Consider the following 14,856-nt stretch of genomic DNA (forward strand, 5'->3'; position numbering starts at 1 on the left):
AATTGGATTATTGTATTTTACAAATAATGAATTTTTTAACTTCAGACGATCATTTAATAGTAAAGAAAATAATCCTATTGTAACCTATCACGTACATTTCAATATAGGTACATACATCGTAACACAACAGGTGATAACAGCTGATTCTTATGTGTATTGTGCAACAAAAAACATTTCAACACCTACAGAATAGCATGCAAAATCTAGTTACTTTTTATAGCGCTCTTTTTAAATATTAAACATCTAACAGTAAATACATAGTATTTATTAACAATTATTAATAAATTATATAAAGAATAAAAAAGGAAATGAATGTGAATGAATAAATAGATTTCAAATATTATTCTAATCAAGTTTCTTTCTCTTTTAGCACGTTGATGGTAGTCAGCTCTAACAAGAAAAGAAAAAGACATAAGTACAATTCTAACCTAATACGTATGCGTAAACGCAAGTTTCATATACACATGTATATATAGATTGCATTGTACACTATAGAATACGGTTTATTATATATACCCATCTATACAGATCTATACACATCTACACACACACACACGCGCGCACACAACACACACACGCACGCACACAACACACACACACACATGCATGCATGCATATATATAATTGTACACATGAAAGTGTATGTATATGTATACGTATATTCGAGCTGGTGGTACGCGCTTGGTGCTACGGCGCATTTGCCAGTATCAACGGTCTGCATTTATCGACTATCATGTATACTGTGGCAAATGCGATCCATTAACTTCAGACGCAAGAATTTCCGTGGCTTTTTCATTAAACATTACCATCTTCAACCATGATGGACGTGCAGAACCAGTTCAAAGGTAGGAAGAGACCATTTCGATTTCTTCCTGTTAACTCTTGAATAAAACACGTCAAACAAGTCGAGTGAATCTACGACGGCACTGTGACAGTTACCACAAGCAAAACCATAATTCGTTGAACTGTATGTTTTCGTTTATTAAGTATAGTTCACTGGCGGTTGATTGTACTTCTTTCACCTTCTCTACATTTTTTTACTTATTCTACGATTTCAAATGTGATGTCGATGTATATGTGTATATGTATGTGTCGATATGCATTCGATTATTGACATACACTTTTGGAGGGAAGAAAGCTGTAGGCGGAGATGTAAATAAACGCGCATTAATTGATCAATTTGGTCTTTTATCTTTTGCTCGCTAATAAGTTTGATTTGTATAGCGGTTATCATAATTATGAAAGGAAATTATCGTTTTTATTTTACCAACTTGTACATAGCCACGATCACAGACACAAGGTGAGCGATATGAATTTAATCAATAATGAAATTAGTGTTTTCATCAAGACATTAACATGGCCCCGCTTATCGTATCATGCAAAAAAATAAAGATATATACACCGTTCCCACTGTGGAAGCTTTTATTTACAATGTATACAGGCAACGTTGATTAAGCTATTTATTTATTTGTATTAAATAAATCCTTTACTCTAGTAAAGTAAGTAATCCTTTTTCTTATAGAGAGGTGAATGTATCATACAATAGTATCGAAGTTATAAATTGATTTCGAATTGAAAAATTAAAGTTATTCAATATTGAAAACATTTTAGTATCACATATAACCATCAATATTTTTCAATTTACGATGTACTCATTTCTAAAAATAACAGAGAGAACTGTTTTTTACAATAAAATAAATACATTCTCGAACACGCAAGAAGTAAGTATGTGTTGAATGTATTAAATAGTCTGCATTAAATTTAAATTTCTTCATGTAATGTATTAATTAATTCCACACATATTATCTAATTATTGCACGCAAGATATAGACATGTAATGCTTTGTGAATCGAACTATATTCCAGACAAAGTAGTATATATCCATAATTCATATTATGCAACAAATTATTGCACAGATATAAATCAAATAAAATTATAATTGAACTGTTTAAAGATACACGGTGCAATAGGACAAATTATGCGAGAGCAATGTTTGACCTTAATCGGGTTAAATTGTCACGTGCGATTCAATTTTCGAATCAAGTCATATAATAAGCAAAGTTTCTTTATTGTAAATATTTTTAACGAAATCTAGCAAAAATGTTCAACGATTATTATGAAATTCATCTTCTTCATCTCCTTTTTTAACAAATGTTCATATCTGAAACTATACTTAATTGTAGTTACAATTAATATATATGTACATATTTCCTTATGCAATTATTTTATATGTACGTTACACTATGTACTTAATGCAAATAAAATAATTCAATATTCTAATATTTCATACTATTTCTATAAAAAATGTATATTATTGAATTTTTTGTATTTCTATTACTATATATACTGTGTTGATGCTTGCAGATTATGAATGATGGTTCAATTTGTATAATGCTTACACGTTATATGTATTTCACCTTTAATCTAGCTCGACATTTAAGGTAGCTGTTATATGCTTAGCATTTGAATTATATATGTTCTCTCTAATATAACTTACCTAAGCCTTTAACCCGTTTATGGAGTTTCAAGCTTAACCAACTAGTTACAACTTTGGATTATTTTATTTTTTTATAAAAGCAATTTTTTTATATGAAAAATTATTATCTATTTCATCATTTTTATCATATGACTCACATATATGTAATTAGTATAAAAAGATGTTTACATGTCCGTTATGTGTAAAATAGAATTCGTGTTTATTTAGAATAGAAAATTAATAAATAATGATGCTTTGTTCTCTATTACTGTTTTTGCAAATTTATTGCATAAACATAAGTAAGACATTGGAACTATAGCGTAAAAAATATTACAATCGGATCCATTTATATCCAACTAGTATGATTCTACATGAAATTTATCAGATAATAAAAAGGATAATATATATAGAGGTCGTGAATATATTATCGTTATATCAATGTCTTTGTGTTGTAAATGCTATAATGTTTATGTAGATAGCGCAAGTAAATTAAAATTTAAAGAGCATCTCTTAATTATATCGTTTAGATGTAAAGTAACGCGTTCGGTGACTCAAATATTCACGAATCAAACAACGCTGGTCGTCAGGGCGTCACAGGGGCAAGGGAGGTACTGCTTTCTATCGCTCACCGTCACACATTGCTATATTGTTTTATCTGCATATGTGACACTTTTGGCCAATACTCGTGCTTATCTTTATGATTGTGTTGAGTCTAACAGAAATAACCAATCGGACCCGCATTCCTCCCATCTGCTAACTTACCCGCAACGCATTATACATACACTGTATTCATGAGTTATGAAATGTTGCAATCTAAATTTTTAGTATCACAGTTTTAATACTTTTCATGTAAGCTACATATATTCTTCTCTTTAGTTGGAAATTAGTTATTTTTATTTGAATATTTATCACATAATTTAATGCAGAATGACTTGTGAACAAGATTTTAGTTCTACACATTCTTTTAACAGTGATTCATTTAAATGTGTACGATCATATTTGGAATACTTAAGCGTCAACGAAAATACATTGTATATGCTCTTTGTCATTATGACATATAGATATGTACATATGTATATTATACAAAACATTGTAGTTTTATATGAAAAATATTTACAAAAATAAGAACTAAGATTCGTATAAAACAAGAATTTCATGACTAATAGGAAAATATTTCAAAAATAATTAAAGCTACGTACTTTGTGAAGGTAAATTTAATGATGAAATTATTTTTCATAATAAAACTGGGAAATATAAAGATAAATCAATTATAAGAAAACCGTTGAATTCTTATCTTCGAGAAATTTGTAATCCAAAAGTTAGAACATTTGATAAATCTACTGATGTAACTTCCATTCAAAATACTCGAAACGTCATCGTCAGAAATCAAACATAAACATGTTTAGCAGCGGTTAATGGACTTTTGACAATCTAGTATTTACTTCCACGGAGTAGTAAAAGATTAAGTGGTATGAGTAAAAAGGAGCAAGTGGTGGAGGGGCGATTATATTGTCTGAGGTATAGTTAAGGATGAAAGAACACGAGTTTGGCCAGTATGTGTCACTCGACAACGCAATGCCGTACATCAAAGTCTGAACATAAGAGCGTGAATATAAAAAGTGCGTGTTTTAATCAGATCCTGAGGACAAGTTTCACGATGGCACTACTCGAAACTTTTTTTCGACGAAAAGGTATAATATCAGTGAAAACACAGACGAGAATATGTCTCGAAACGTGAATGAAGCGTGTCACTGTGCAAATGTACATTATAAATACATACTTCGAATTCTCCTTTCTTCGAATCCGCGCTTTGTGACGCACATCATGTGCGAGATGTTCCGTGGAGTTTGTGAACTAAAGAGGGAGCTATGTATTTACTTGATACGTTAAGGAGACTTTCTTCGAATCTTGTTACGAATAAATTGCGGATATTTATAAAGTGTTCCGACAATAGCAGTATAACCGGGTAGGGGATGATTCTTCGTGAAAAAATTAATCAAAAATATAGAGTAAAGTTTTTGCGTGTGATACTTTATTTTCGAAAAAATCAAGTTTGGAAATTTGACAAGTATGCTTGAACTTGTATAATTCCGAATTGAACAAAACTAAATAATCGACAGAAAGTTATTCTGCATGTGACAATAAGTATGAAATGTAGAATAAAATTTTTTCATAAGACGTTTTGTTTTTGAGAAAACTAAATTTGAAAATTTATTATGTGCCTGTACTAAGCTAGTTCTTAGCCAAATATGTCCAAACTGTCGAAAACTTCTTGAAAACAAGGTTTGAAATGGAAAAATTTTATTTCACATTATTGTCTTATTTTCGCATATAGAGTAATTTCCTACCGATTGTCTTCTATTCATACCTAGTCTCTGATTAGCCGTTTAAATATACTTAACAAATTTTCAAACTCGATATTCTTGAAAGCGAAGACTCGTACGTAAAATCTGTACTGTACGTTTTCGACTGTTTTTTAGAGAGAATTCGCACTACAAAAATTTTCTTCACCCACTAGATATTATACGTAATGATATATTTTACATATATTTTCGTATATAATGTATATAAGTATACTCTATGCATTTTTGCATCTTTAAATTTACCATAAATGCATAAACGAAGATAAATATACATATCTTCAATAATAGAAAATGATACATTTTCGAAATAAAACAATCTCGAAATAAAGATAATGAATACGAAATCTATCCATACTCAAAAACTCTATCTTAGAAAGATTACTATGGTATTATAAATCCTGTCATTGAATTATAGGTAAAACAATGATCCGAAATCATTGATGCTACACAAAGAAATATTACCGAAGAAATTGTTGTAGAAGAATCTAATCTTCAAAAGATGTTTGTAACTATAATATAAACATTAAACAAAAGTTGCGAAATATGTCGCAATCGTGAAACAAAAATAATTTTTTACAAATTTTCCATGTGTTATTGCATATGCGGCAATGATAAATCTTTCCGTATGAAATGTTAGATTTGAAATTTTCACGATGGTGAGATATCATGATATTAGTTTTTCGGGAAAGAGCTGTTACACTTGCAACACGGTTATATAATGATAATATCATAACTTTTGAAGACTTATAACTTAAACAAATATAACAAGTATGAGTATCCAGGGCAAATTACAAATCAATGTTACGAATACGGATTAAACACAAGTATGTCTGTCAATATTATCGAGAGCGTAAAAATAAACTCTTCGAGAATTGATGTATTTATTTTACAAGTGAAATCTCATTATGTTTTCAGAGCTCGTGAAACTTTCACCCTTACGTATTGCGATATTATAGCAGAAGTCGCTTTTTAACGTGACTTGAAAATTCTACGTCTGACGATTTATAGAAATTATTTAAAAAAATTATATATATATATAAAATTATATATTATAGATAATCAAAGCATCAGCAAATGACATGACAAAAGCATGACATATTGATGTGCCTTGCATAAAAATTATTCAATTAGACGAATAAAATTTTCCAATACAGTATATCCATTTATAATTAGTTTTATCCGTTCATCTCATCAAACAACGTACTACTTCATAATCAGTCCAAATTTTATGAGAAATCATTAAGAGGATGTGATTTAGACTGATGTTACTGTGAAAGATAAACTAAATTTTGTAATATATATATGTATATATATTTTAGAAAATAAATGGCATAATAGATAGGTATATTTTAAAAATTAATGTACATTGAAAAGATTGAATAAGGGAAGATAAAGGGATCTTTAAATAAACATTAGCTAACAGGAAGGAAAATCGAAGCATAAAAAAGCCAAGGACATGTTAATCTGGTTGATGCGCGATAAAATGTTCAATAGATAGCAGCAGAATAATATGTCTAACAAATGATTCATTAAAAAAGAAAATGAGTCACATAGATTTTTAAGCTCCACTTCCAGAGCAGTCATATATAATACATTATATGATGCACTATTCGAAATCATATTGTTTCATCTAATGAGATTTTTATTTTCCTTCTATCGTTTCAAATCTGTAAGCTGTACGACACTTCATATATATATATATATATATATATATATATATATATAAAGCAATACTTAAATCAATTTGTAAATACATTAGAATATGGTTTTACGTGTATTTAATTAGATCTTGACGTACAGGATGACATGTTCGTAGTTGATTTAAACATTGATGCCATTCGTTAAGACAACAAGCAAGGCATCATCTATCACAAAATTTACTGTATTAATTTTTATTGTTAGTCATGCATGCGACCTTCCCTGACTGCCACGTATTTATTCATTTTTTGCTTGTTAAAATATCTATAAGATAATTTAATAAAAAGAAATTAATTTTATTTCTTTTGTTTTAACGATATAAAATAGAAAATCTTTAAATATCAGCATTTTATCGACATAATTTTTGTAATAAATGTATCCGTTTATAATAGTTTTTTTTATGTTTCACATATACCATTTCCGTGTAAAAATTGTTTTGTAAAAATGTTGAATTCGTAAATATGGTATGGCATGGTATGTAATAATTCGAACGTCGATAATCGGTTTCGTGCAACTTGTCCGCGAATACGTTAAAAACGATAATTGCACGTAATCGCACGTTTGAAAGGGCTAAAGTCGAGTGGCTGTTCAGTGCATTGTCGATCGAATCCGGGTTATCTTGTATAACGTCCTGTTGTGCAAACGTCGCACCGTCTTTTCTCACACATTTTTGTTTGAAACCGAACTTTCTGCCATTACTATCCTTTTCTGGAACATAATAGGAAACAAAAAATTATACGGGATAAGTAATTAAAATAAGTAATCGCTCGATGTAATTATTAAATGTGAATTTAAATTTTTGAAAAAAACGGCGAGCTTAAGTAATAATAACGACAAGATCAAAGAATATCTCTTCCAAATTACATAAATTAAATGCCATTTGTGATGATATAAAATTGATGTAATCAAAAGAACTATAAAAACTATACATAAAGTTAATAACAATCTGTTCTTTACAGTGCCTGCGACCGGCGATGATTGTAAGAATCAAACACCACCAACTTTGCTTTCGAGTTTAAGAAGCGTCCTTTTCGTAATCGGAACCGTATTGATCGGGTTCGCTGCGTTCTGCAACTCGTTAACATGGTAAATTCTAACGAATGACGTATACCTATAAATATGGCTTCCACATTTTTGCAATTCAATCAAATATTAAGAGATATCGTTACCTTTAAGATTGAACGACTCATGTTTACCATAATCATTTCATTGCTTCGATACTTTCATTTATTAGGCATCTAGAAAGATTTTGGGGAGCCTCTGGTGATTTCTGGCAAGCACAATGGGACACAATCTTAGACACATTAGGAGACGATCCTCTCACGCTTTGGGTTCATGGTATATCAAGATAAAACAACGAGAATATTTAGAATATACAGCAGTTCCTAAATAAGTACCATTTAAAATGAAAAATCCAGTTCGAGATCGATTGATGATGATGATGTCATCGAAATTGAATTTTATCACAAAACTATTTCAAATGCGTTAGAGATATTAATAATAAGGAAGATGCTACACTTCTATGAAACACGATATAAGATAATATACAATTGAGTTATCTTTTATTTCCTCTTTTTTTATTTAAGAAAAAAGATGTTTATACAAATATGATATTTTATTATACGAGAACAAAAACAAGATCTATTAAAGAAAGAAATTATTTGAAACTTATCTTGGAACATTCTTGTTGTCTTACGTACGTTTACCAATTTCTTGCAAAACTGTAAAAAATTACAAATTTGGAACTAATACGTTCCAGGCTCATTGGGACTAATGTTCTTCGTATATTGGTTCTTCGGTGGGATTTACACGATTCTAGACATAACTAATCGACCGGCTGTTTTGCGGAAGTACAAAATACAACCGGGTACGAACGAACCAGTCGACACGAGGGAATTGTGCAAAGTAATCGCTCAAGTACTATTCAATCAGATCATTGTTGGAGTTCCTCTAGCGTGCGTTAGTTATCAGTTTATGGAATGGCGCGGTTATCCGCCTGTACGCGAATTGCCGACCTTCCACTGGGTGCTCGTTGAAATCGCCATCCACATATTATGCGAGGAAATTGGATTTTATTACTCACATAGGTATGCAATTTCTTTTTTACCCCCTATTAAGGTATTTTGTTAACTTTGCTCTTAAGTCGCTCATAAAGCTTCATTAGAAAACATTTTATCGTTAATAAATATGGATTATACGAGATGGCCTGTATTAATCCCTAAATTAATTCATCTTGAAAGGTACGTATACTGAGTTAAAAGAAAGTTAAATGTGCCAAATATCAGTTTCTAAATCTTTCTTGTATTATTTTTTGTACCAAATCTATTTATGTGTATAGTAAATTAAAATGATTCATTATGTGCATTGCTTAAAGTAATTAAGGAGTAATACTTTTATATAGATAAACAGAAAAATAATTTTTAATTATCTTACTAAGCAATTAAAATCACGTTTGGATAAATGTTCCTCTGCATTATTACGTATGTGTATTACGTAGTGTTTTATATGCCTATATTGTTGTAAATAAATGTATGTAAAAGTAAAATTATATTACAGATTTCTGCATAGCCGTTATCTCTATAAGTATATACATAAGCAGCACCACGAATGGACGGCCCCTATAGCTGTAACATCGCTATATTGTCATCCTTTAGAACACATTGGCTCAAATCTATTACCACCGTTTTTGGGAGTATTCATCGTAGGTTCTCATGTGGCTACTGCTTGGCTTTGGTTCTCGCTTGCTATTCTCTCTACATTAAATGCTCATTCTGGTTACCACCTACCGTTCTTTCCATCTCCAGAAGCTCACGATTTTCACCACTTAAAGTAAGTAATTTTCATACATTCTTTTTTTTTTGAGATTATTTATCCCTAATATTAAATAGATTGAATTGAGTTGTACACGCGCTAATAAAATAATTTGTTTACTTTCTTACTAGTATTTCATAAGTCTCTAGCGATATAAATATATTTTATATGGAAGTTTAATATTGAATATTAAACTTATTATATTTTAGATTTAATCAATGCTTTGGAGTTTTGGGAGTATTGGATCGAATTCACGGAACAGATACGCAATTTCGTAATTCCAGAGCTTATCAACGTCATGTAATGATGCTTAGCTTGGTTCCCCCAAGAGAAGCTTTTCCGGATGAAGTGAAGTATAAATCTAAGTAGAATGTTTTATCGAACATCGTGATTAAATATGAAAGTTCAGTACGAGAATATGTTTAATATGGAAATGCAGTATAAATACTTCTACATTTGTAGTATTTTTCTGTTTCTTTCTTCTTATTTTATTAATTTTCGTGAAGAACAATCGATGAATTAAATTTAATCAACAAGATATAGTATAAGTTAAAATTTTTTAATGTTTATCGTTCGTCAACTAAGTACATTTTTTTATGTAGAAACTGCATATTTTTTATTGCTATCAGTTTGTAAATAGTTTCAATTACTACAAACTTTACAATGGTGCGATTGTAATATTATTATTATTAAACAATTTATTCGCGTAAACAATTTTTTTGTATGAAAACACGACAAATGTAACTTTCTGAGAGTATTTATAACGAATACTTTCAGATGTAAAAATGATCGTTCTAAAATTATAACGGAAAGAATTTTACCATAACTTTAATGGGCGAATTTTAGATTATTAGAATATCTTTTTTACGACAAATACATTGTTGGGAAATTTAGAACGATATTGAGTATTTCACCTGCATATTACCCTGTTAATAATTACATGACATAGCAATATTCTGAGAACATCTACGTAACAAAATTATATTTATATTGAAATTACAACATTAAGATAAAGCTATTTGTGACAATTACTATTTTTATATTTAATTCAATAATAAAAGCAATAAATATTTAATCTAAGATGAAATTAAGATTGTAGTATTATAGTAAAAATTATAATTGCTGTAGATTGTTACTAGCCATCAAAGATTATGCACTTTAAAGCTTTAAATTTGCAAAATAAGTCAAACTATTTAAAAGTATTGAAGACATTAATATCAATAACTTCTTTCTCTAATCAAACTTATTTATATACTAAAAACATAGATCAAATCACGGAATTGAAGCTTCATCTATTTTTTCGTATAATAAATTTTTACATGTATAAATTAAATTAATACATGTATACAAAATTATATATCATATTTATAACTATCCTATAATTTGTTAACGATTATTATTAAAAATGGCTACATTATTCTTTGTCATTATAAACTTTGTAATTTATATGCAATGCTAATATGCATAATTTTATGTATCTACATAACAAGCTTACTAATAAAAAGAAAAAATCAAAACTACGAATTTTCCTTTACATTAAAATGTAATTATAATATATAAAGTGAAAGGTAATACAACGTAATATATAATATAAAAAATAATCAAACATTTTTAGTTACAAGTATTTATATTTTATAAGAATATATATATATATATATATATATAATATAGTTATTGCTTTATTACACCCAGATAACATACAAATTTTACGAACATTAAATAAACAAGAAATTTATAAAATTCCATCATTATAAATAACAATTGCAGAAACCTTATTAGATAAAGTAATTACATAAAATATTGCTTATATTTTCTATAGTATAATAAATTTACAAATGGACATTCAATTCCTATTCCATTTGCATGTTTATAGCAATAATTATTGCTTTACATAAACATATCTTTCCAAAAATGTAAATAACAATTAACAATTATAGGAATTAAATTGAGATATCAAATTATTCAAATCAGATACTTCTTTGGTGAGCTAGATATTATTATTTTACAATTCGTAAATTATTCTCAAGAGCATTTTTAAATTTAACAATACAACCAAGGTATAGTGAGAAGGAAATTATATGGAAATAGAAAAAACCAATTTCCTTTAATGTAAAAACATTTTTATATTGTTACCAGAAAAATTTTACTTTGAGTTATTAAAATAAATTATAATAATACTGTTCTCACAATCAAATTTGTAATACGTTTATTTCTCTATTGAGAACTTTTAGTGATAAATTAGCATAAGTTAATAATAAATCATTTACAGATAAAATTATTTGAGTAAAACCATTAATCTCAAAAATTATTTTAATGTACATTTCTTCACCTATAAAAGTTATAAACAGGTTAATAATTATCTTACAAAATAAGATTAAAGTTTAACTTTGAAACTACTTTATTTGTACAAATCATAAAATATTGCTATTTTTATAATTGTAAATTTGTTATTATTTCCATATTGTCTTTCCTAAGCACCATTTATCCAAATTTACAAACATGAATGTTCAAATTTCATACATGACATAGTATATATAAAATAACAAATCTCATATCAAGGCAGTAAAATAATAAAAATATATGCAGCAAGTTATAGTAAACCAAAAAATTTATAAGTATTTGTATATGGAATATATGTATATGTTCATTGCAGCAATAATGGCAGAATAGTATATTCAATTGTTATATATTGTATATATGAAACTAGCATTAGGATCCCACTTTCTAAATGATATTTGTTGACATTAATCGTTATACATCCCATCAATAAGGAAATCCATTCTCCGATAGTGTCTTTTATCCCAACAATCTCTACCTTGTTTGTATATCATGAAAATAATACCACCCAAAACTGGCAGAGCTATAAGAGTAACAATAACTGGTAAAACATAATCAATTTTCTTTGGCATTCCTAAGCGTGAACCTGAGTAGTATGAGTTAGCATGATCTATAAATGCTTGCTTATCACTATGAGAATCTGCCTGTGTTCTAGTTGGTTTATGTTTATGTTCTCGGACTGACGATGCATTGTTAGCTGCACTTGATAGTTTCTGCTGTATCACATTTGTAACCTGCAAAGTACTATTTACAGTAGTATTTGAAACAGTATTTGTATGCTTCTCAGTAATATTTGATTTTAATTCATTCATGTTTGTATCAATCTTTCCAATATTATGAACATTTGTTGTTGTTAAAGATTTAATTATTGTCTTTGTATCATTGGATGATATAGTTTCAATGGAAGAATTTGCTCCTTTCCTTGATACAATTTTAGAAGTGGTTTTTTTATTTTTTACATAAGGAACATTATCATCTTCTGTTGATACATTATCTCGTACATCTAAACTGTCAGTAGCATTTGTTATATATTTATGTGTATTAGTAGAAAATGTTGGTTCAGTAGTAGAAATAATTGAAATTGGGCCACCTTCCCCTGCAACTAAAGGGGTGGCAACATTTTTCTGTAATAATATTTACATATTTCAGTTATATATTTACTTGTCATCATTATATGTAGCTTATTTAAATAGAAAAAATTGTAAACATATTAAACAAACCATTCGTTTTTTAAATGATATAATTTAAGTTTAAAGATAATTATTTCTATGCTTACTAATTGTCAAATACCATTACTACATACGTTTTGGGTTTTAGCAGAATTAACAGATTCAGATGTAAATTGAATTGGCGAAGGTAAAGTTCGATGTTCAGGTTTAGAATCTCCATCAGTAAAGCTTGCATTTAACGTTAACGTTAAAATCGTATCACCATCTGTTTTAATTTCAACACTGATAGATAAGGTTAGAACAGATACGAGCCATATAAACAAAATTAATTTATGAAATTTCTGCATCATAAAGAAACTCATTATTTTAATTATAGAATTGTATTTCGTAATATGGCCAATTGCAGATAAATCTGGCTAAAACTTTTATAAAAATATAGAAAAACTAAAAAAAAAAGTGGCCTCAACCACTAAGAAACTTCTCGTTCCATCGTAAGCAGGCATTAACTATTGCGTAAATATACATGTAGAAACATATAGTATAAATATATTCCATTAATTGAATGCATAGGGTTTCACTTTTTTTTGTTGTGATTTTAAATAATTCAATTTTAGTAATTTATGTTTAAAAAAATATAAATTTAATTTCTTTTATTCTTTCTATTTTCTTTTTTTTTCTATCTCTATACATCTCACATAATTGATCAAACACTTTTGCGTTATCTAGTAAAGTAGTTTTTCTAACTTTCCAGAATAATTCAAATTGTTTGGTCCTGAGTTAAAAAAGTATTTCTATTTGAAAGAGTGTTTGATCAATTATCTGAATAACTGTATATACATATATATATCTAATTGTTGAAACTTTTCACATCAAGCTTTTATCTTATTATGGATAAATGATTATCTAATGACAACAAAAAATATGCAGTTAATGAAGTTTCTAAATATAAAATATGTATATTTTTGATTTCAAACAAGCTTTATTTAAAATAAGAATTAATTTATTATTGATGAGGATAATCTTTATGTAAAAGTATGAAGATTTATTTGATATCGGGAATTAAATATGTAATTACACTTTAGACACCAAATAAGATTAGGAGATAAATCTTTTATAGATTTCCATTAATAGGAGCATAGGAATTTAATTGGATACATTAAATTATTAGCTCATTTTGAATTTTAATAATGTTTTTTCTGTAAAATTTTTGTACTAAAAGGATCGAAGAAGTGATATTAAAAATACCAAGTATATTAAAAAAATTGCTAACTCGTATAATCATTTGCCACCCATTTAGTATAAAAAATTTGTAGTATATGATTAATACAAAAAATATTACAGTGATTGTTTATTGTTTACTTAATAAAGTGCAAAATATAAATTTTCGCATTAATCGTATCGACTATTATTTCAAAATATAAGCTATACAAAGTTATATTAAATCCTCGATACGATTAACTTATCATTAAATGTGATATCTACATACCGTCACGAAGAACATTATATAACATTACACATATATACATTGTACTTCGAAGCAGACAATACTTATATTTATATTATTATAGCATATACCTAAATGTTTATTATTATATAACATCATATTTATATTTTCAACGTTATTACATTTTGTTAGTCCAATTATACAAACAAAAATATTTTTTTTATTATAGAATAATTTTATGATCAGATATCTTTGAACATTTTTATAATTAGAAAGATGCTTTCTAATATTTTATTAAGTAATTTTTATATAAATTATATTCCGCATATTAAGTTATTCTTCTGCATCGCAATTCCAATCGGTTTACGTATGTATCAATAAATTTTCTCGTAGTTCAGATATATTAGGTCGTCCGAAAAGTTTCTTTCGTTTTAGAAGGAAATAATGAATGCACAACATTTTTCGTTTTATATTATTTTATCGAATTACGTATGATCCATTTTGTTCTATCAAAATAAAGATCACAATGTTTGACAGATTATGTTTCATGTTTGTATA

At 27.9% G+C, this 14,856-nt stretch overlaps 2 protein-coding genes across 4 annotated transcripts; one reads left to right on the forward strand and one right to left on the reverse strand.

The window, feature by feature from the left end:
• The first annotated feature begins 664 nt into the window (after positions 1 to 664).
• LOC139986257 (fatty acid hydroxylase domain-containing protein 2) lies at positions 665 to 10,865 on the forward strand. Of its 3 annotated transcripts, none has more exons than XM_072001472.1 (6): positions 665 to 845; positions 7,497 to 7,623; positions 7,772 to 7,875; positions 8,297 to 8,624; positions 9,094 to 9,366; positions 9,558 to 10,865. In XM_072001472.1, the coding sequence occupies exons 1-6, from the start codon at positions 818 to 820 to the stop codon at positions 9,715 to 9,717; spliced, it is 1,020 nt and encodes a 339-aa protein (XP_071857573.1). In that variant the 5' UTR covers positions 665 to 817; the 3' UTR covers positions 9,718 to 10,865. The 3 variants fall into 3 exon arrangements, with proteins under 3 accessions (XP_071857573.1, XP_071857563.1, XP_071857580.1); XM_072001462.1 differs by lacking the exon at positions 665 to 845 and adding an exon at positions 4,017 to 4,167; XM_072001479.1 differs by lacking the exons at positions 665 to 845; positions 9,094 to 9,366 and adding an exon at positions 4,017 to 4,167.
• An 863-nt stretch (positions 10,866 to 11,728) lies between these two features.
• Positions 11,729 to 13,373, reverse strand: LOC139986311 (uncharacterized). The gene is made up of 2 exons (XM_072001534.1): positions 12,989 to 13,373; positions 11,729 to 12,809 (listed from the first exon to the last, which is right to left on the reverse strand). The coding sequence occupies exons 1-2, from the start codon at positions 13,214 to 13,216 to the stop codon at positions 12,093 to 12,095; spliced, it is 945 nt and encodes a 314-aa protein (XP_071857635.1). The 5' UTR covers positions 13,217 to 13,373; the 3' UTR covers positions 11,729 to 12,092.
• Positions 13,374 to 14,856: the final 1,483 nt, after the last annotated feature.

The sequence above is a fragment of the Bombus fervidus genome, chromosome 1 (assembly GCF_041682495.2).
Source record: "Bombus fervidus isolate BK054 chromosome 1, iyBomFerv1, whole genome shotgun sequence".
Taxonomy (NCBI): domain Eukaryota; kingdom Metazoa; phylum Arthropoda; class Insecta; order Hymenoptera; family Apidae; genus Bombus; species Bombus fervidus.

Bases quoted from the DNA above. Each gene is read 5' to 3' on its own strand.
- LOC139986257 (XM_072001462.1), top strand. From the start codon at position 4,032: ATGTGTCACTCGACAACGCAATGCCGTACATCAAAGTCTGAACATAAG. The intron at 8,625-9,093 runs GTATGCAATTTC...ATTATATTACAG, and splicing joins GGATTTTATTACTCACATAG to ATTTCTGCATAGCCGTTATC. The intron at 9,367-9,557 runs GTAAGTAATTTT...ATTATATTTTAG, and splicing joins CACGATTTTCACCACTTAAA to ATTTAATCAATGCTTTGGAG.
- LOC139986311 (XM_072001534.1), bottom strand. From the start codon at position 13,216: ATGAGTTTCTTTATGATGCAGAAATTTCATAAATTAATTTTGTTTATA. The intron at 12,810-12,988 runs GTATGTAGTAAT...ATATTATTACAG, and splicing joins ATTCTGCTAAAACCCAAAAC to AAAAATGTTGCCACCCCTTT.